Raw genomic sequence first — 23,253 nt, 5'->3', positions numbered from 1 at the left:
TTTTGGGTTAAATGTTTCTCCTCAGACAGGTCTTCTCTGACTGCTTTATCTACAGTAGGTTCCCCTATTCTCTAAGATAGTGTATTCCTTTATTAAATTATTCCTTTATATAAATCCACTTTTTAAATACTTATTTTCTTGTTTATTGCCTGTCTCCCTCAATAGGTTGTATGCTCCATGAAAGAAGAGAATATATTTGCTTTTTCCATCATTATATCCTCAAAACACAGCACAGTGTCTGGCATTCAGGTGCTCAACTGTTATTTTTTTCAATAAATGAATATTCTGTATCCCTGCAACCCGACACAGGGCTCAAGGTACTTAATAGGTTTATTAAATAAATGAAGGAATGAAAGAATGGGGGAAAAGATGTGTCATGAGCTTCAAGACACCATAACATACAAGTAACAGCTAAAATTAACACCAAAGCACATCTGTATAACTTACAGAGATTAGAGGGAACACTGTACAATGGAAACCAGACAAATCCCAGCAAGATCATTGCTTAGCTTTTGTGGTCTCATGCAAGTCACTAAATAGCTCATTTACACATTGTAAAATGAGATTATACCACCTTCCTTATAAGGCAAAATGTCTTGCCCTTAAATAAAATCTTAACAATCATGTAAAACAGGTAGTACATGAACTAATGTGCTCATACTATCAATTAGAAAATCAACTCAAAGCTTAGATGACTTGTTCCAAAATAGATGGTTTCTAGAAGGGGAACCAGGACTCAAATATAGGTCTTCCCATTCCTGTTTTAATCACTCTTCCTTTTTTTTTTAATTTATTTTTTATTGAAGTATAGTTGAATTACAATGTTGTATCAATTACTGCTATATAGCAAAGTGACTCAGTTATACATGTATATATTCTTTTTCATATTCTTTTCCATTATGGTTTATCACAGGATACTGAATATAGTTCCCTGTGCTCTACAGTAGAAACTTGTTGTTTGTCCATTCTATATATACCAGTTTGCATCTGCTAATCCCAAAATCCCACTCCTCTCCCCCTTGGCAACTACCAGTCTATTCTCTGTGTCCCTGATTTTGTATCTGTTTCATAGCTAGGTTCATTTGTATCACTCTTCTTACGTCCCAACTAATTGTAAGTCTTGTTGTAAAGGACAAAGGAGGTAATATATTAAAACAGTCTTAAATGTTAAAGGACCACAAATAACAACATTTTCTTTATAGGGAAATGGGAGAAAGTCCCAATCAGAACTAGTAATGCTTTCTTCTTGAATAACTTATTCCCAAATAGATTAATGTGCTAGCTTTGGGAATAATCTACACAACTACTTAACAGTCCTCAAAGCACTGTTTATATTAGGAGAAAAGAACCCACTTTGCTAACAATAAAAGTAATCTTTCTAACCAATATGCCAAATAAAATAAGTTCTTTTCTCTGGCATACTGGTAAAGGGATTAGGAAAAATATTTTTAAATATAGCAATTACTATGAATCATATCTATAACATCTTTAATGTAAATTTATTTTAGTTAAAAGAGGACAGAAATGACAGTACAACAAGTTTAACCTACAGGGGTGGGAATGTCACAAAATTAAATTTTCAAATACATTTTACATCAGCAGAAATATGGTTTTCTAAATAGAGCAAATTAATGTTTATTGCTTTGCTCCCAACACAAATTTTTCATGAAAAATCAAACCAAAAGGACAGGGATATTATTAGTATTCTTGAGAATCCTACTGTCTGATTTTCTTAAAGCTCATTCAAAAAGTATTTTCTTTTAACTTTCAAATAGAAAGTTCAACAATTTTTTTGTTTTTTCATGATTAGACCAAATATCCTCTTAAGTCTTCCATCAGGGAATCTGACTCTATATACTTACAATTGGGAAGGGACAGAAGGTCCAGAAACCCTCTGGATAAAGTGCCAGGCAACCAACATTTCAAGATCTCTCTCTTTTTCCCTGCAACATACCCGTATATTATACCAAATCTTTAGAAGTATAAGAAATACGATACCTTGGAAGTCCTCAGAATTAGGCAACTTGACACCACATACAAAGTAATCCTTATGCTCATTCTGTAAATACAACCAAAGAATGAAATTAATTTTGTTTATGTATAAAGCAAAGAAGTTCTAAATCGAAAAAATTTACGTCAGTATTAATTCAAAGACAATACTGTCATAGACTCAAATTATTAACCAAATTGTTGAAGCTGAATGAGTACATGATGATTTATTATACTATTCTGTACATTGATATACACTTCAAATTCTCTATACTATAAACATTTAAAACATCATATCTAAGCAAAAAACCGTGTCAAATTTTAATCATAAAACTATCGTTTGACCAATTCATAGCTATAAATGAAAATTTTTAAGTAGAATTAACAAGATTCTGTGAGCAACCTAAAATCCTATTAGGTTTCCTCTCAGAAAATTAGTCTTTTAAGTCTCTTTTCATTAAAAAGAAAACAAAACCACCAAATTTAGCAGATTTAGTTCTCTAAAAAAACTCCTAACCAGTTACATTTGTATTTACTCTAAGAAACCAGATTCAGAAACTTAATATCCTGACAGTTACCTCAGGAATATCTTAGGTAATACTAATAAATATAAATTAATTCGCCGTTATATTTTTAAAGCAATGCACGTGTATCTGCATCTATGTGTCAGATATGGTGAAAGTTGATAATCTGGTTGAGTGAAAAGGTCCTAAAGAAAAACCAGAAATAACTTGGCATTCTTTCAGATGAAGATGAGTGCACCCCACCACCAAACTGATAGAAAAAAAATCAAATGGTGGAACCTAATGCCAACTAATTCCAAATCTACTTTTTAAATAAATATTAGCTTCTGAATGAATCATGACAGAGCATATGATTAAGACTGGAGCAATGAGTTTTTGCTTTGAGAGAAAATTTCAAACAGAAATCATCTTAAAAAAATTTTTTTTTCCCCCAGAAAATTTGAAACTTACCAAATCAATAGGGTAAATGTAGGAAAGCTCAGATAGTAATTGCCTGCAACGAATTGTCAACTGGGCATTAGTCTTCAGAAAGAGTTCTCTAATGAGGAAAAAAAAAGCACATTTGTTAAAAAAAAAACATGTTTGCATGCTTTCTAACAGTTATTTCCACCTAACTGAGGCAGAGAAAGATTAATGGTCTGTACTGGGCCACAGAAGTAGAAGCAAGAATAATAGCTAACATGAGTCATGACCTATCACTAAATACTATCAATCAAGCTAACTACACTGAGGCCTATTTTATGTGTCCAACACCATGCTAAGAGATGTGAAACGTACAAAATCACTGGCTGGGCACCTACTACTACATGCCAGGAGCTTCACAAATGGCTTTAATTACTACAACAACTTACTCGGTTGATATTACTATACCCATTTTACAAACAAGAAAACAAGATTTAGAGAGGCTCAGTAAGCTGACCAAGGTCTCATTTAACCTGAGGCCAATTTGTTTTTAGGAAATATCCATATGGTATTTCCTCAAAAAAGTATTCTATTTTCATTTACAACTACAGATATTATAACTACCTCAAAAAATAACCTGCTGCCATATTACAAAAATAACAGAATAAAAAAAGGACAAAGCAAAAAGCTGTGGCATGAGATGATGTAGCTCTTCTCTTGAACTATTTAAGAAACATGACCAACAGCTAAAATACCCGTAGAGCATATTACCTGCTCAGCTGTGTCAACAATTAAAAAGGAGGTAATTTAGGAGAAACAGTAGGTCAAAGTGGAACCTAAAGTAGTACAATGCAAAGAGCACTGAAGACTTACAGGGATTTAGTCCTGCTTTCCTAGTGAAATGGACAGAGTAACCTCCAGAGCTCTGCTTTCCTATCTGCAAACTGAGAGGATTAGATGATCTCCAAGGTTCTTTTCGGGTTTCTCAATTGCTAAGGTTTCTTAAAGAAAAATGCAGGATGGGATGACTTTCTAGGAAAAGTGAGTGAAGATGAGGAAAAGATCAGAGGTGGTAACAAGTTAAGCATGTGCTGGAAAAAATAACGGGAAAAACTATTAGCATTTGTTAAATGAATGTCACAGAGCGACTGCAATTAGCTACAGCTGTATGGGGCCATTTTATTGAAGGTTATTTGACAGTGAGGCAAAACAATCACCATTGGTTCTTAAGAAGAGAAAAAATGATGGTAAAATAGTATTTTAGGAGGGCTTCCCTGGTGGCGCAGTGGTTGAGAGTCCGCCTGCCGATGCAGGGGACACGGGTTCGTGCCCCGGTCTGGGAAGATCCCACATGCCGCGGAGCGGCTAGGCCCGTACGCCATGGCCACTGAGCCTGTGCGTCCGGAGCCTGTGCTCCGCAACGGGAGAGGCCACAACAGTGAGAGGCCCGCGCACCGCAAAACAAAACAAAAAAAAATAGTATTTTAGGAGAAGTCTGCTAGCAACATGGAGGATGAACTGAAAACTGAAGAGACTGATGTTAGAGAGAGAACCTGGGAGCTGTTGAGGTCAGCCAAGAGAGCTAACAGAAGTCTGAAGGAGTTACTGAAGAAAAACTGTAAGCTGCACTAAACGTAGAAGACAGGAAGAGGAGGAGATTCAAACATTAAGTCACAGTGCTAAGGCCCTGAAATCTAGAACAGTGTCCATGCTTCCGATTCTGACTACATACTAGGAGGTCTCATAACCGACTCTAGCACAGTAGGTGTTGAACAAGTGAAAGTGGCGTTGAACATATTAACTGGTACTAACACCGGCAGCTTTAAAAAATACTCCTTTTCCAAATCCTCTCCTCAAAGTAAACTCGACACTCATAACAACCATTCTCAGTGTTCCATTTACCTTTTCGCAGTACACTCCTTCCTCAACTCATTTAGGGATTCCTTCTGGAGTTGAAGCTTGAGGTGCTCAGCCGAAAATGCACTTCCTAGAGAGAGACGAAAGGAGACAATTCCAGATGGAACACTGCAGACAGGACTGCCCAGTCACAACCGAACAGGCAGAGCCCAGTCCCCTGACTGTGAGAGGGAAATAAAAAGAGTTAAAAGGTAAAATGGGTTGGGGTTGGAGAACTTCTGGGGGGATTAATGAGAATAAACTTCCTATTGCTTCCTTTTTTTGTTGTTGTTGTTGCTTCCATTTTTATACTGCTTCTAGCAGGAGTCAAAAAGTAAGAGTCTAGGATTCTCTGCCTACAGATTTCTGGGTCACTGACGAAGAAACCCGGATGCAATTTTCAAAATTCAGACAACTTCATTTTTTAAAAAACTGGCTATGGACTCTGGGTGCTAAGGATGATTCACTAAAGGTTCATCAATTGTAACAAATGTACCACTTTGGTGGGGGAAGCTTTGCACAGGTGGGCGGTTGGGAGTATATGGGGAATCTGTACCTTCTGTTCAATTTTGCTATGAACCTAAAACTGCTCTAAAAAGTAAAGCTTAATTTTTTCTAAAAAGGTGGTTAATTTGTTTTTAACTGCAAATGCTATATAACATTACTGAAAGTATAAAAAGTAGAGCAGGAAAAATTACCCGCATATTGACTACCACAATATAGTTCATCAATATTAAGTTTTTTATGAAGTTTCATCTTATTCATATACATAAGTAGTTTTAGTTACAATCACAGTGTGCAGGAAATGTGTATTCTGATTTTTCCAAATTATGTCTCAAGCATTTTTACATGTTGACAGATAGTCTGAGTTACAATGTTTAATGGCTTGTAAAATTTAACTCCATAGATGTGAATTAAAAGAATATTCCACATTTTAACTGATACCCCAATACCTCAATTCCACTACAAGATTGCTTTAGCATTGCAATGATTAATATTTGTGTATAAGCCTGGTCTTTTGTATTTATATCGACTTTGGAACTTCCATTTTCATTCATGTGATCATAAAATCCTTTTACATCTTCCTACTCTAAGAAAATGAGCCTGTCTCAGGAAATTCCAAAGGTCCTGAAACACAGAAAAACAGTCTTAGATCCTGACATACTAAGTTCTAGATCTTAAAAAGAAGCTTAGGGACTTCACTGGTGGCGGGGTGGTTAAGAATCCGCCTGCCAATGCAGGGGACACGGGTTCGATCCCTGGTCCGGGAAGACCCCACATGCTGCGGAGCAATTAAGCCCGTGTGCCACAACTACTGAGCCTGTGCTCTAGAACCCGTGAGCCACAACTACTGAAGCCCCCGTGCCTATAGCCTGTGCTCTGCAACAAGAGAAACCACCGCAATAAGCCCGCTCACTGCAACTAGAGAAAGCCGGCACGCAGCAATGAAGACCCAACGCAGCCAAAAAAAAAAGGCAAAAAAAAAAAAGAAGCTTAGTTTCATGAACTATGATCTAACAGGAAAAGGTGCCCTAAACTCTTCTGCACATCTAGGGAGGAACAAGAAGTAGTTTAATTGATCAAAATACAGTTTGGACCTTAGAACTAAATTCACCAACCTAAGTAATTTTATCAACATATGTCTAAGCACCCTGCTCTTCTCTCTCTACTGTATTTAAATGACCAGTAAGTTGTTAACTCTGCTCCCCAAACAGAACTTAATCAAGGAATACCACTTATCTTCTTTAGCCCCAATATAATTCCTCACCAGATTTCCATATTGATAATAGATAGCATTGAGATAATCCCTGAATGATTTCAGAAGACACTTGGATTGACAACCTCTACCCCTCACCCAATGCACTTTTACCAGAAAGCACATGAATTCTTCCACCACTATACAAATTTGCAATGTTATTCTTCATCCCAGATAAAAGGCTGTCTCAATTCTAGTGAAATCACAAATGGGCCAAGACAGATCTGGGTTTCAAAATGCAAATGTATGCACCCTCTTTAGCTTTGAATGTCTTTAGAACATATCACACGACCAAAAAGAAAACAAAAACAAAAACTCCTGCAAAACAAAGAAGGAAAACAAAATTTAAAAATACACAGCCAGCTAACAGATGGGGTAAAAAGTTAACAATAGGTAAATCTGGGTGAAGAATGTAAGTGTTCTCTGTACTCTTATTCTTGCAATTTTTCTATAAGTCCAAAATGATTTCCAAATAAAAAGTAAAAGAGTAGATCCAAACCCAGAAAAAGGTCTCCTGAAAGGCTATGGTTTTCCCATAGGCTTTAACAGAACTAAGGCTTTAGAACACAGACAGGCAACATCTCTCCAAAACATATCAGGTTTATTTTTCTGTTAAAAGGTAATACGCCTCATTGGTCACCGGGTGGTCTCTGGAACAAAACTGAGTGAGTCTGGTTTAATTAGGCTCAGGTAGAGAAGAACTAAGTATTTCAAGATACCTCAGAAAACTCAACCTAAGTTCCAAAAGTCACTTCATAGGAAGTAATAACACTGAGGCAATGATGTGCTCAAGCTCTTTACATGTTGTTCAAGTTATATATTACCAGCCTGAATACTACATGATTGGTGTTGTGTCCTCCTAAGGATATTACATATAGAAACAATGATATCCATCTTTAAGACCATGGATATATCCTGCTTCTCATCTAACTTTCTCCCCAGATTTAGCATTGATTGGTGTCTTCTGCTTGAATCAATTTTTACTACTATGGTTGCAAAATAATATTCCCACTCCAGTACTTCTCCATACTTATCAGTCAGCATTCAGCATTCTTCTCTAAGCAACAGCCCTTCCTTCTCCATTAGCTATCTATTATCAGTATGGAATCATGAATTCTCTTTTATTTTTCAAAGATTTATAATTCATTACTGGATTTAATTATTTTGGTGCTCAAGTGGTCCCAGATTTGACCAGCCTTCAGCCTTGTTCCAGTGCCCTTCTGACATACTACGATCATGTTATTCAAAATGTTACCTTATTTACTTTAATTGCTGCAGGATCTGTAGTGATATCCCCTCTCTCATTCCTGATACTGGTAATTCACGCTTTCTCTCTTTTTACTCAGTCAGTCTGGCTAGGGGATTATCAATTTTATTGATCTTTTCAAAGGACACCTTTTAGTTTCATTGACATTCTCTACTCTCTTTTTGTTTTCAATTTGACTGATTTCTGCCCTCGATGATATCCTTCCTTCTGCCTGATTTGGGTTTCATTTGCTCTTCTTTTCTAGTTAAGGTATAAGCTTAGGTTACTGAATGAAGGCCTTTCTTCTTTTCTAGTATAAGCATCAAATGATATAAATTTCCTCTAAGCATGCATCCCTTAAAATGTTGATATATTTTCATTTTCATTCACATCAAAATATTTTCTAATTTTCCTTGTTATTTTTTCTTTGACCCATGGTATGTATGTGTGTGTGTGTGTGTGTGTGTGTTTGTTGTACAATTTCAAAATATTAAGAGTTTTCCAGATATCTTTCAGTCAGTGATTTCTAGCTATTTCTGTTTTGGTGAGAGACAATACTTTGCATTATTTTGATTATTTTGCATTTATTTGTTTTATGACACCAAATATGGCCTAACTAAATATTCCATATGTACTTGAAAAAACTGTATATTCTGCTGGTGTTCTACTGCTCATTAGGTCAAGTTAGTTGATAATGTTGTTAATGTCTTCTCTCCTTACTGATTTTCTCTCTACTCATTCTATAAATTACTGAGAAATTAGTGTTACGGTTACCAACTATAATTGTGCATTTAGCCATTTCTCCTTTCAGTTCCATCAGTTTTTGAGATATATATATATATATATATATATATATACACACACATACACACACATATATATAAGCTTAGTTGTTATATTCATACATATTTAGAATTGTTACATCTTTTCATGAATTTGCCTCTTCACCATAATGTAATATCCCTCTTTACTGCAGGTAATATTCATTGTTCTGAAGTCTACCTTGCCTGATATTGCTAGAGCCACTTTGGCCTTCTTTTGGTTGGTATTTGCATAGTGCATTTTTTCCATTCTTTTACCTTTAATCTATCTATATCTTTAAATTAGAAGTGTGTTTCTTGTAGATAGGCTTTAGTTGGGTCTTTTTTTTAATCTTTATAAAATCTGAACAATCTCTTTTTTAACTGAGGTATTTAGAACATTTACACTTAATATAATCATTGATACATTTAGATTAAGAACTACCATTTTGGGCTTCCCTGGTGGCGCAGTGGTTGAGAGTCCGCCTGCCGATGCAGGGGACACGGGATCATGCCCTGGTCTGGGAGAATCCCACATGCCGCGGAGCAGCTGGGCCTGTGGGCCATGGCCGCTGAGCTTGCACGTCCGGAGCCTGTGCTCCGCAGTGGGAGAGGCCACAACAGTGAGAGGCCCACGTACCGCAACAAAACTACTAGTTTGTTAGCTGTTTTCTCAATGTTCCATTTAATCTTTGTTTCTTTATCCCTCTTTCTCTATGCTTTTGGATTTTTTTTATGACTTCCTCTTTCTTCACTATCAGCTCGTTCTTACCTCCCTCTAAAATTTTTAGTGGTTGCCCCAGAATTTACAATATATAACTTAAATTAATAACAGTTTACCTTCAAATAAAATTATACCACCTCATGTAAAGTATAAAATCCTGACAACAGTACACTCCCAACTCTTCCCTTCCCCACTCGTAAAATACTTCATAAATTTTACTTTATGCATGTTATAAACTCTAAAACATTATTTCTGCATTAGAAAATCAATAGTCTTTAGAGCAATTAAAAATAAGAAAAAAATTTCTTTACAATATCTTCCTTTCAACCATTTCTGGAGTTCTCAATTTTTGTGTGTAGAGCTAAGTTTCTGTATGGTATCATGTTTCTCCTGCTGAAGAATTTCCTTTATTATTTCTTAAAGTATAAGACAGCTGATAATGAAATAACTTAGTTTTATGTGAAAGGGTCTCTTTGCACTTCAGTTTGGGTAATTTCTGTTGACCTATCTTCAAGTTCAATGATTCTTTCCTCAGTTGTGTTGAATCTACCAATGAGTCTGTCAAAGACATTCTTCAGCTCATTACTGTGTTTTTGGTTTACAGTCTATCCATTAGACTGTTTCTTACAGTTTCCACCACCTCTCAGCTGAAATTTACCATCTGTTCTTGTATGTTATCCACCTTTCCACAAAATTCTGAAGCATATTAACCATAGTTATTTTAAATACTCTCTCTGACAGTCCCAACATCTAAGTCATCTCTGAAGTCTTTTTCTGTTAATTTCTTCTCCTGTCAACCTTCTGTTGTTGGTGGTCGTGTTGGTAATGGTAGTGATGGTTTTTTGTTTTGTTTTGGTTTTGCTTTTTTTTTTTTGGTCTCAAAAATTTTAATTTAATACTGAACATCATTTGCAGGGCAACAGAGAAAGAAAAAGGCATGCTTATTCTTCTGTTAATTTGGAGGAATGAGTCAATACAATCAAACCGAGCTGGATTTGGGTTCCGTTGCTGCCATGATTACCTTCAGTGCATCACATTCTTCAAATTGCCTCTAATTTTTCCCTTTTGGGGGTGGTGGTGGCATTGGTGGTAATGGTGAAGATGGTCTGACAGAGGCGTTTTCTCAATGACACTATACTATTCCCAGATTTAGGTATTCCCTGTGAACCAGCACCTAAGTAAGGGTGTCTCACCATGCTCTTGCCTCTCCGCCTACAGTGACTTGTTATTCTATGCTTTCTAGCCTGGCTGGGGAGGAAGGGAGGGAAGTTCCTCTGTTGTCCTGGTTAAACCAGGCCATACTCTGTGTCCCTGGGTAGGGCTTTCTCAGTGATACTTTCCCTCCCCTAGGGATTGGCTGCCTTGAAATCTTAGTACTTGGATAGATTCAAGAAAAGTTATAATTTTGTACATTATCCAGCTTTCTCTTGTTGTTAGTGTGGAAGTGATGCTCCTTCCACCTTTCTACATCCCAGAGGCTGGAAGTCAAATCTGAGGATATTAATTTAAGTTTTTTTAAAGCTCTTCTCTGTGCTTTGTATTTTCTGTTTCTTTTAGGTCAGCTATTCTGTTTGTTCAACCTGGTCTAATTCACAGTGTTTTCCTCAAATATCTGATGACCCTTGGTTTTCCCTTTAAATCCATGAATAAGTGATTAGATTGGTTAGTATAGGTAATAATGCAGGTTTCCTTTGAAGCTATAAAGATTTATTTACATAAAAGGCTTCACCCCTGAATGGCAGCTCAGCGTAAGTGGGCAGTTCTTGCTGACAATTAGCGTTCCTTCAAGGTATATATGCTGGGAGAAGGCAGTACGTTTACTTTAAATCACTATCAAATAAGGAGAAGTTTACTTTGGGATTATGTTACTTTAGGGTATTTCACTCTTAAGTAGAGCTGCCTTTCATGTCTTCCCTCTGGGTTGGTTGTAAAATTCCACAGTCAGGCTTTGCTCTACATTTCTATGCCAAAATCTCATACCACGGAACCTAACCAGGTCAGGAATCCATTATGTTTAGAAAGCAGTTGGAGCAAATGTTATAGGAAGTTACCCCAAATTTACAAAGGAAAGAAAATGGGCCAGTAGGCCCAGTTACCCTAATTATTGCTCCATCATTCCTGATTTCCATACCTGGGAACTGCAAGTTGAGGTATCTGAGAGCTCTACCAGGAACTCCCACTGCAGCCTCTTCCACTGTATTCCAGGTTGCAGTTTTCCTCTGCTCTAGTTTATTCATCAATACAATTCTATCTACTTTGTGTCTTTGAGAACTATGTCAAAAATCTTTGCTATTCCAATGGCACCCTCTTTTATTTTCACCATCACCAAGGACTTACTTTTTATGCATGTATCTTTATCATCATATCAATGAGTCACTGAGAGGGAGAGAAAGCAAATACATGGCTTGGTTTACCATACTTCGAAACTGCTTTCTGAAACCCTTGGCCCTATCCATGATACACCATGGCCCCTCTGTTCAGCAAGAACTCAAGTCAGACACTTTAATTTTAATAACCAAATGTCAATGCTGTCTCCTATAAATTGAATAGCTGAAGAATATGAATCTTGTTTCAATCAACTAAACAAAACACAGACTCTTTAGGCTCCCTCTCACCGAGAGTTTGGTCTCAGACTGGCCAGTGGCCAGCTCCTGTCAAAATTACAGTTAAAACCAATAAATTGTCATTCTTCTGAGCTTTCTACATCAAGGCAGATGACCAAAAAGCAATATACTTTGACTATTTTAGTTTTTCTCCCCACAGAAATGCCTTTTCTGTACTATGATTTATGATGTTCCCGTTCTCAAGGGTTAACAGATATTTCTTGCTGTAACTTTTGCAAAAATTTGCAATTGACTGTATTTCATTATGATATCTAATATCTAGCACATAAGAAACTGCATGCTAAATTCCTCTTGGAATTTGGTGCCAAGAGAAGATTTTTTTCTCCCTAAAGAACTGATATACTTCCTTGTAACAGGCAAAGGGAAGCACCGGTACCTTTCATAACTCTACACAATTGGCTTGACAGCTAAGAAGGTCAGTGTTAATTTAATGCTTAAAAACAATAGGCAGATCCTATGGGAGGAAGTGTACTATACTGGAAAGCCCATGGACTTAGGAATCAGAAAGATCTGGGTTAAATTTTACTTTCACGACTGTAAACAAGTGTTAACTTCTCTGAACTTCATTTTCCTCATCTGTAAAATGGGGATAATTTCACTTTTACTGAATATTTGCATTTTCTCAACCTGCTCCCATGAAGCTCCAAGTAGAGAGAGAAAAGTACACAACCAGCCTGATTGATTTTACCTTAAAAATAACAACCACAAAGCACAAATAGGCACCACATCCAATAATCCTATCACAATTTCCTCCTTAGTCTGCTTTCTCATTCTTGGAGATGACTACTCCATACATTCCACCCAATCCTTAAACCTCCTCTAAGTCCAATATATTAATTACCTTACCTCGTAAACCTTGAAATAATAGGAGGATTTCTTCATAATCCTACCTACCACCTAATATGAAACTCGGCAGCCTCCATGCCATTTTCTTAGCCTTCTCCTCCTGTTCAATGGATAAGGCAAATATCTTCGCTTACACTTTGAATTCCTTCTTCTCCAACCTCATGTCATGCTGCTACTCTCTTCCTAACAAATTATGTTCCAGCTACAGTGGCGGCCTTTCTATCCTACAATACAGGCACTTCCTATGTCCAAGCCTTTTCACGTGCCGTTCCCATTGTTGTTACCCCAGCAATTCTTATCTTGCAAGACTGAGCTCCTCAAGCCATCCTTTTCTGAGCAATCTTTGTAAAAATGGTCTCCCATAGTTAACTTCTATCACCACAGCTTGTTTCTAGTCCTTCTCACAATCTGACATTTACTTTATTTGTTGGTTTCTTGTTTACTATCTTACCCATTAGGTAATTATCCAAAATTGGAAGTCTTGATTCTTCCCCTTTCTCCCTTTCCCCCAACATCTGCTTCTCCTCCAATATTTGTTCTGATGAATGGTTAATTATCTGGCCAGTTGTCCAAACCAGAAATTGGAAATTATCTAAATCTTTCTCTCTCCTTCTCTCCTCCAATCCACTAAACCATTAACAGTAGAGTCCATCATTAAATATCTCTTGAACCCACACACTCCCTCCTCCCTTTACATTTCCAAACTGTTTAGATTTTAATTACGTACTGCTTAGATTACTATAATAACTTCTGTCATGACAATTCTCTACGCTTAACTCTTCAAAGAGAATTTTCTAAAACATACGTCTAATCTCCTATATTATAGTCATCAACACAGTTGTATCTATTTTTTGTCTTTGAGAAATCTGCTTATTTCCATAGATCTCCAAACTTTATGACATAACTTCCTTTATGATTAGGTTGTTATTTACCTGTCTAGCCTCTCCTGGGGACCTTTACTCAAAGGTTAGCTGAGGCTTTACTGGAATTACCTGAAATTCTCTACTCTACTTCCATGCCTCTGTATAGCTGTTCCCTCTACCTGGAAAGTCTCACCTTCCCTCCATAGCTATCTACTACATATTCTCCTAGACTAAGCTCAAATGTCACCTCCTTTACATGGTGTTCTGATTTTCAGATGCTCATCTTCTGTGTTCCTATGGTACTCTCCATGTATTTCTGTCATATAACCATCACATCTGTCATTCTGTTTCTAACATCTTACACAATGCCTGGTTCCTTCTGTCTGCTCCATAAATGATGAACAAATGAACTGACAAAGGCACACGTGTACATACACACATCAATGCCCTTCCCACATCCTTTACATGCCTTACGATCTCCTTTTACTTCTGTGATAAAACATCTAATTGTACATGTATTTTTTGTAAATGCTACTTCCAATGCTTTGGGGTAATAAGTAGAGAAAAAATGATGACAAACCAAAATAAAATTCTGTCCGGTGGCTTATTTCTACACATCTATACTTTCCATGGCAAGTATAGGGGGAGAGGGGGAGATTAAAATATGACAGTTTGACTTTCTTACAATCCAATTAAGATATTACTGAAATAAATCGTTACAAATATATGGAAAATGAATCATTCTGAAAAGAAAATCTGAGGTTTACTTAGAAACCACCTTTGCCTGCCCCACCACCAAGTTGTCTGTCTGTCTTTTACTGCCTTTCACAAGCTGCATACAGGCCAACAACTGAAAGTAAAGAAACTTTAATAAATCCCAGAGGAAAATTATCCTCAGGTCCCCAAAATTTTGAAAGGCAGATATTAATTTTGAAGGAAATTTGTTTAGGAATTCCTGTCAGATGGCTCCAGGAAAATCAGAGCATGTATACAGACGAATAAAATTTAAATTTGCCGTCATTTGTAATAAATATATCTTGAATTGTAAGGTCTGTGAGAACTAATTTTTCAACTTGTGACCTTAGAACCTATGAGGAGAAAATTGTTACACAATGCTTAATAATGTCTTTGTAAGTTCAAATAGAAATCTATAACCTTTTGATAGAAGCGAAAGCACCAATTTAAATATATTGTGTGATCCTTCTTTAATCTGAGATGCAGGCCAAATAAGCATAATAATTTACTGACCAAGCAGAAGCTAATTAAATAGAACAAACCATATATATATATATATTTCACCTTAATTACTCAAATTTATTGCAAAATGACTATATAATTGATGGAAACTTCATATAAATCATTTCTTATTGTGGCAATAAAGGATCAAAACTTCTTATTCACTGAAATTACCAACAGGAATTTCTCTCCCCAGATCTGAGCAATGAAATCTGACACTTCTGACCTCTTCTACACACAATGTCACTTACAGAATGAGTTTTTGCTCTTGCTTACCAAAACAGATCAAAGACTCTGTAAAATAGGAGTTGAGTATGGCTGATTAGAGAATTCCAATAGGTCATTCCCACCTAATGGAGGCTTTCCAGTTAACAAATGGCATCTATAGATACATGTGGGTCAGAGAATCTTCTTTTTTTTTCTTTTCTTCTTTTCATTGCTGGGAAATTTATCATTAGCATAAAACTTCAAAAAATAAAGAGATTCACCAAAAAAGGTGAAGAGATCCCTATCCTTTCTGTCAATCCTATCTCCTAAGATAACTAGAATCTCAGAGCTATAAGAAATCTTGACTATATAACTCAAAATTTTGTTTGGTTTGTCTGTGAAAAGGAAATTAGCCCCAAAAGTTGGATGATTTGCCTAAGGACAAACTGAGAGACCGACAGATCTTTAATCCAGATCTCTTAGTTAAGATACAACCAAATCAAAGAAATCTTTGGAGAAAATTCACTTTACTTATCCTGTAATAAAAATGAATATAGCAGAACAAAGTTCTCCATATAAGTCCATAGGTGAAATGGAAAACTAGCAAACCATCAGTTTATCTGTTAGACATATACCAGAGAAAGCAACAACGATATTATGTTTAGTTAGAAACAAGACAGGCTTTGGAATGAAATAAATCAAAATCGGAATCTGGATCTGTTACTTATCTATGCAACCTTGAGAAATGTCTCTAAGCCCCAGTTTTCCTCATTTGGAAAAAGGGAGTAATAATTATTAGCTCTTAGTACTATTTTAAGAATTAAATGATAATACCATAAGTGAAAAAAGATCTGGCATGCTACAGGATTTCAATAAAAATTACCTGCTTCCTAGGATTTATGTAGGATTCAGATTTTGCAAAGTTTTAGATAGTATGGAATAGTGAGAAAAGCACAGAATTTGGAGACAAGAGGTCTAGATCTACATTCCAACTTTGTTCCTGTCTGTTTGTACCTCGCTAAGTCACTTACCTTCTCAGCATCTCATATATAAAATGAAGATAACAATATTTGCCATACTTAGCTTCAGGGATACTTTAAGGATCAAATATGATCATCTTTGTGCAAGCACTTTCTAACTATAAAGTACTACATAGATGTTATCATTAATATCAAGAAACTAATTGGATTAAAAAGTAGTTCCTTCCTACAAAGATTAGGGAACTCTGCTTTTATAAAGTTAACATCACTCCCCAGGCACCACTGAAGAGTTCTTAAATTTTATCAACATGTTTAAGTGTGTTTCAGTTCTACTAAACACATTTCCTTAAGACCAATGTTTCATACCATTTTCTAAACCAAATTTCAAGCAAATTAATTTAGAGTGCTGCTTCTCATTTCAAAGATTTGGGGGTTGAGTTAGAGCAAAAGACCCTGTAAACCAATATATAATTAGTTAATGTGAAGGTTATTCGGCTTGAGACACTAATGAGGGGAAACCTGTTTTTTTAATTAAACATCATAACTAATTTATCTGCCGGAAATGAGAATATATACACTAATAAACATTAATGCTGAAAAGATCAGCCCGTGACCCAGCTGGAAGTTGCTGTAGACCACAAGTTGAGAACCACTGCCTTCCAGGAACGGGAAGGGGGAACTTACAGGTATGGAGTAACAGGCCCCTCAGAGTTCTGTGGCCACCCAGCAAGTCAGAGGCATGGATAGAAATTATCTTTTTGCCTCTTTGCGATATATCATTCAGCCGCAATGAATTCTCATAAACAAAAGTATAAAATATATAATAGGTACTAGTTTCTTCCAAATGTTTACGCAAATGAATCCCTATGGCACTGCTATGAGCTGCTATCCTTACTACACAGATGTATAAAAAGATTCAGAAGTTAATTAGCTCCTTTATGGTCACTCAGAAAAATCAGTAGCAAAGACAAAATGTCACATATTACTGACTCTGTATCCTAACTGAGCTTTGGGGCTGAGAACCAAGTATGCAGATAAGCACCGAGTGTCAAAGAGAAGTCGTGATATGTAAGAAGCCACCAGTAACGTTTTTATTAGCCAATCACTTCACTATTGGCTAGCAAACACACTAAATCAAAGCTGCACACGCAGTGACAAATACGTTCTTCCCCTTCATGTCACCAGTATCAGTGACTCAAGTGCTTCTAAAATATTTTAACTTGGCTCAAGATTCATTAAACAGTACATTCATGTAAGCATACAAGAATGATGTTCACCACAAATGAACTTTTAATAGATAAGAATGAGTCCCTGGTAACCTAGCAGAATCACTATAAAGAACAGGGGTCCCTAACAAGTAGATTAGGATCGACTGGTACTGAAATATGGTTATCTGTATCTAGCCAACCCTTCTTTCCAACCCCTCAGATCTTACCACCACAGCATACAGAGATTCCCAATGGCAGAAAAGTACAGCCAATAGCAGCACTCTTTCTCCTGCTTAGATTTGAGCCCAAAGTGCCAACATTAGATCCTAACCCGCCCATGATTCTAAGAGTTCAGAGAAATATAAAATAATACTCATCTCAAAAAACACATATAAAATGGGATGAAAGCTCCTGAAGTACAAAGTCAGTGTTAAAAGCCAACAATTCTGACCCATTCTGGCAAATACATATTTAACTTGAGCTTCGCCAGCCTTTCTTTCCATGATAAAGTGGAGATACAAGAATGTGCTGACTAATTCTGACTTGACTGTCAGAATTAAAATGGGTATTTACAAAATCCTACCATCTTCCTTTGCAGCACTGTTTGGTACCAGTAACTTTGAACACAGGCTCTGTCATAACTTGCTATGTGGCTCTGGGCCTCTGAAACTCAGTTTCCTCATCTATAAACTGGATAATTATGATATCTTTATTACTAGGGAGACAATAACAATACCTTTAATTCATAGGAAAATTAGTAAGAACAAAATAAGATGAAGAATAGAAAACACATGACGCTGCCTGGCACTAATAAGCATTCTACAAATATGAGCAATTATTATTACACCTCAGGCTTTTAAATGGGACAGAAGTCACTGTTTAGAAGTTCACCTGTTTCAAGGCTGGTGATAGACTTCTTGGGACTTCCCTCTATCAGTATAAGAGGGAAAAACACAACTGGGAACACAACTGAAGAACTGTATCTCCCTATCTTTTTACCATATGCCAGAATAATATACATTCCATGGACTTTACACATCACACTACTGATAAAAAGGTGGTATCATACTGTGATTGAGTTTTGGAATCAACAGAAAGATTTTAACCACATCACCTGTCATTGGTTGTGTGAACTTCAGTAAGGTATTTACTGTCTCTGACTGTGACCTAGAGTTTCCTCAACTGTAAATGTAAATAATAATAGTACCTACCTAATAAAGTTGCTGTGGTAATTAAATAACTCATGTCATACCTATAAGTATGATAACTGAAATACTGTAGCTATTATTATTTTTGCTTCTCTTATTAGAAAAAGGCAAAAGTCCCTAACCCCTCTAAAATCCTATAGTGTTTTCATTTTAAAAACTTATGGTCTTGAAAAAGATATGTAGACATACATGCTACAGGTAGCAAGCAGTCTGAGTATTATAAAACTTGATGGTACTTCCAAAGCACCAAAGAAATGTGTCTTTTCACAGAAGAGATCTTATATGTACACCACAGCTATCTATTTATTTGGAGTCACTCTATGGAAATGGACTTTGCTCATAATGTGTCATGACTTTAAATGGCATTATCCCAGACTCTCAAGTATAAATGTTAATATGCAATCTGTATTGGAACACGGATACTTCTGACAATCACCGCCAAAGAATATACACTTTTTCTACAGTATTTCTCATGACAATATCAGTTTTCCCAAATGAATACTAAGCTAGAAGCTACAGAAGTCTTCGTCCTTTAGCAGTGATGCCCGTAACATTAGACTATGATTCATTCCTTCAACAGACACTTGTTGAATGCTTACTATGCCCCAGGCACTACCCCAACCCTCAGCGATCTTACTAGAGGAAGAAACAAACTAACAACTACAATGCTATAATGGGAAAGCACAGGTGCTATGGAAACACACCGAAGGGAAGAGAGCCAGTGAAGATCTCCTGGAGAAAGCGCCAGTTAACAGAGGCGTAAGTGCAAGTGAGACAGACCAAAGCAAATTTAAGTTTCTTTTAGTTCTAAAAGAACGTGAGTATGGCTAAAGCATTCAGATTGAGGTGGATCATAGGAGGCCATCTTCAGTCAGGAAGGACTTTATTTTAAACAGTACAGAAGTTCAACAAGGTGTGATATAGGAATAAGACAGAAAGCATTTTGTTCCTATTTTTATAAGATCATTTCAATTTTACAACTCATCTGATCATCATACACATCTTTGCTACACAAAGTGTGCTCCACAGACCAGCAACATCAGCAGAGCTTAGGAGCCTGTTAAAACTCAGCAGGATATCAACATAGTCATAAGTACTATTATTAACTTTATTTTAGAGATGAAGTCAAGTAATTGGACAAGGTTACGCAGCTGGCAAACAATGAAGCCAGGCATGCATCAAAGCACTCTGAATCAAAACCTATCCCTTTAAATTTAAACTATATTTTTCTAAAATTACTGAAATGAAGTAAAATCACAGTTACAAAATTATTCTTTGAGTCTAACCTGTATTTCATACAGTGTAAAAATTTAAAACTTGTTAACTACGGCCTACTTTATTCACATTCCAAATACACTCCCAACACAATTGATTTTCTGTTTGCCATTACATGTCATTTATCTATCAATCTCAACTGTCTGAAATACACTGAAAACAAATAGCCAAAAAAGGATGCACTGCAGATGAACTAAGGATAAAAGATTCATGCACTATATGTAATGCACATTACCTAGAAGAGAGCCCGTCAGAGCCTCACTCTGTGCTCATGCACGCTGGGTGCCACGTAAGGCACTACGCTGGGCACTAAGAAGGATACTAACATAAAAATGTAAAGTTTCTGCCCTCAAAGTCCAAACCAACTCATAAGTAAAATAAGCAACATAAAAATACTATGGGGGGGACTTCCCTGGTGGTCCAGTGGGTAAGACTCTGCACTCCCAATGCAAGGGGCCTCGGTTTGATCCCTGATCGGGTAACTAGATCCCACACGCATGCTGCAACTAAGAGTCTGCATGCTGCAACTAAAGATCCCACGTGACGCAACTAAGACCCGGCAAAGCATAAATAAATTAATTAATTAAATATTTTTTAAAAAATACTATGGGTCCACAGGAGGAGCAAGAAATCTCTGGATGAGGGAGAAAAAAAGCCTCTAAAGAGAGCTCATATTTAAGTATGTCTTTGAAGGAGCAAAATAACTGAACCAGGTAGAGATGGGAAAAGCATATTCTCATAACAAGCACAGAGGTGAGAAAGCACAGGAAAAAGGCTTTTACTTCTGAATGAGGGAATAACATACATCAGATTTACCCTCCCACTGTAAACAACTAAAAAATCATACAAAATTATACATGACAACAGTTTCAGGCACTGGATAATAGGCAGCCCAGGACAGCGGTTTCTGAGAGAAGGGAAACAAACAAGGTGAGCCTTATACTCCTCCAGCTTACTGGGTGGGGAGTGTTTCTAGGCCACAATGCAGAGCGGGTAGACAAATGAGAGTCCCAGCAGTGTTCAGGAGACTCTTCTCTTCACACCATGCTCAAAAGTTAACCCCAAATAAATCACAGACATAAATCTAATAACTAAAATGATAAAAATTCTGGAAGAAAACAGGAGAAAATCTTAAGTGTCCTTGAGTTAAGCGAAGATTTCTACAAGACAAAGTTTATCTAAAAAGAAATGATGAATAAACTCAAAAGACATTATTAAGGAGAAAAATATGTAAAACATGTATCTGATAAATAACATGTATCTAGAGTATATAAAGAACTCTTAGACATCAATAATTAAGATATTCTCAAACACTCCCAAAGGGAAAAAATTTTAAAAAGCAGCCAAAAAAGAGCTAAACATTTCACCAGAGAAAAGATACAGATACCAGATAAGCACAGGAAAACATGTTCAACCTCATTCATTATCAGAGAAATACAAATTAAAACCACAATGAGAAACAACCATACATCTACTAGGATGGCTAAAATGAAAAATGTTTGGATATGAAGTAAATGGAACTCTCATGCATTGCTAGTGGGAATGCCAAACAGCATAACAGTTTTATAAAGTTAAACACACTCTTACTATATACATTCAGCAAGCCTACCCCTAGTTATTTAACCAAGAGAATATGCCCACACAAGGGCTTCTACTCAAATATTTACAGCAACTTTGTTCACAATAACTCAAGACAGGAACCAAATCTAGTATACAGATAAATGTATAAACAAATTGTGTGTGTGTATTCCACACACACACAGTGGAATACTACTCAACAATAAAAAGAAATTCATTCCTGACACATGCAACCACATGGATAAATCCCAAAATCATTATGCTAAGTGAAAAAGAGCCAAATATAAAGAGTATATATTACATGATTCCATTTACATAAAATTCTATAAAAGGCAAATGATGTCAGAAAGCAGATCAGTAGTTGTCAGTGGTCAAAAGGTAGGGGAATGAACTGACTACGAAGAGGAAAGGGGAAATTTTTAGTGTGACGCAAATGTCTTTCATTCACCATGGTGGCAGTCACTTGTCTGAATATATTAGTTAAACTTATTAAATTGTGTATTTAAAATTGATTAATTTTATTGTATGTAAATTATACCTCAAGTAAACAGATTTTTAGAAAGATAAAAAGACAAAGAAATGAATGCTCACATACTGAACTCTTAAAAATTAAAAAATAGTAACACAAAATGACAAAATGAGGAAATGATGTTAAAAATGTAAACCACAAAATAAAAACCACAACGTTTATAATAAAACACCATACTTAACGGTGAAACACTGAAAGCTTTCTCTCTGAGACTAGAAAGGAGACAAAGATATCCACTGTCACCACTTCTATTTAATATTATAATGGATGTACTAGACAGTGCAATCAGGCAAGAAAAAAAATTTAAGGCATTAATTTTTCTCTTTTTTGTTTGGCTGTGTAGCGTGTGGGATCTTAGTTCCCCGACCAGGAACTGAACCCACCCCTCTGCAGTGGAAGTGCGGAGTCTTAACCACTGGACTGCCAGGGAAGTCCCTTAATGCATTAATATTAGGAAATAAATTAAAATGCCATTATTTGCAGGTGAACTGACTGTACACATAAAATTCAAAAGAATCTAACAACAATCAGAATTAATAAGTTCCTTGGATATACACACATAACTCGTAGATATCACGGGTCTGGTTCCAGACCACCACAACAAAGCAAATATTGTAATAAAGCAAGTCACATGATTTTTTTGGTTTTCTAGTACACATAAAAGTTACGTTTACACTATTCTGTAGTCTATTAAGTGTGCAATAGCATTATGCCTAAAAAAACAAGGTGCATACCTTAATGAAAATATACTTTGTTACTAAAAAAAAAAGTTAACCATCATCTGAGCCTTTGGAGAGTCATAATCTTTTTGCTGGTAGAGGGTCTTGCCTTGATGTTGATGACTGCTAATTGATCAGGGTGGTGGGTGCTGAAGGTTGGAGTGGCTATGGCCAATTTCTTTTTTTTTTTTTTTTTTTTTTGCGGTACGCGGGCCTCTCACTGTTGTGGCCTCTCCCGTTGCGGAGCACAGGCTCCGGACGCGCAGGCTCAGCGGCCATGGCTCACGGGCCCAGCCGCTCCGCGGCGTGTGGGATCTTCCCGGACCGGGGCACGAACCCGCGTCCCCTGCATCAGCAGGCAGACTCTCAACCACTGCGCCACCAGGGAAGCCCTATGGCCAATTTCTTAAAACAAGACAGCAGTAAAGTCTGCCACATAGATTGACTCTTCCTTTTACAATTTCTCTGTAGCATGCAGTGCTTGCTGTTTGTTAGCATTTTACCCACAGTAGAACTCCTTTCAAAACTGGAGTCAATCTTCTCTCAAGCCCTGCTGCTTTATCAACTAAGTTTATTTAATATTCTAAATCCTTTGTTGTTGTTTCAACAATCTTCACAGCATCTTCACCAGTAGTTTCCATCT

At 36.6% G+C, this 23,253-nt stretch overlaps 1 protein-coding gene across 3 annotated transcripts in view; it reads right to left on the bottom strand.

The window, feature by feature from the left end:
- Positions 1–23,253, bottom strand: part of UVRAG (UV radiation resistance associated) — a 323,849-nt gene that overhangs the window by 137,391 nt on the left and 163,205 nt on the right. For all 3 annotated transcript variants that reach the window (XM_022593856.2, XM_022593855.2, XM_089915322.1), the window contains 3 exons: positions 4,818–4,902; positions 2,964–3,051; positions 1,999–2,059 (listed from right to left, as the gene is read on the bottom strand). In XM_022593856.2, coding sequence (XP_022449564.1) covers positions 1,999–2,059; positions 2,964–3,051; positions 4,818–4,902 — 234 coding nt within the window. The remainder of the gene's footprint in view (positions 1–1,998; positions 2,060–2,963; positions 3,052–4,817; positions 4,903–23,253) is intronic.

Source organism: Delphinapterus leucas, chromosome 7, assembly GCF_059928025.1.
Source record: "Delphinapterus leucas isolate spDelLeu-1000000601 "Yukka" chromosome 7, BTC_Dleu_Yukka2, whole genome shotgun sequence".
NCBI lineage: Eukaryota > Metazoa > Chordata > Mammalia > Artiodactyla > Monodontidae > Delphinapterus > Delphinapterus leucas.
This window is presented reverse-complemented; position numbering and strand designations above follow the sequence as displayed.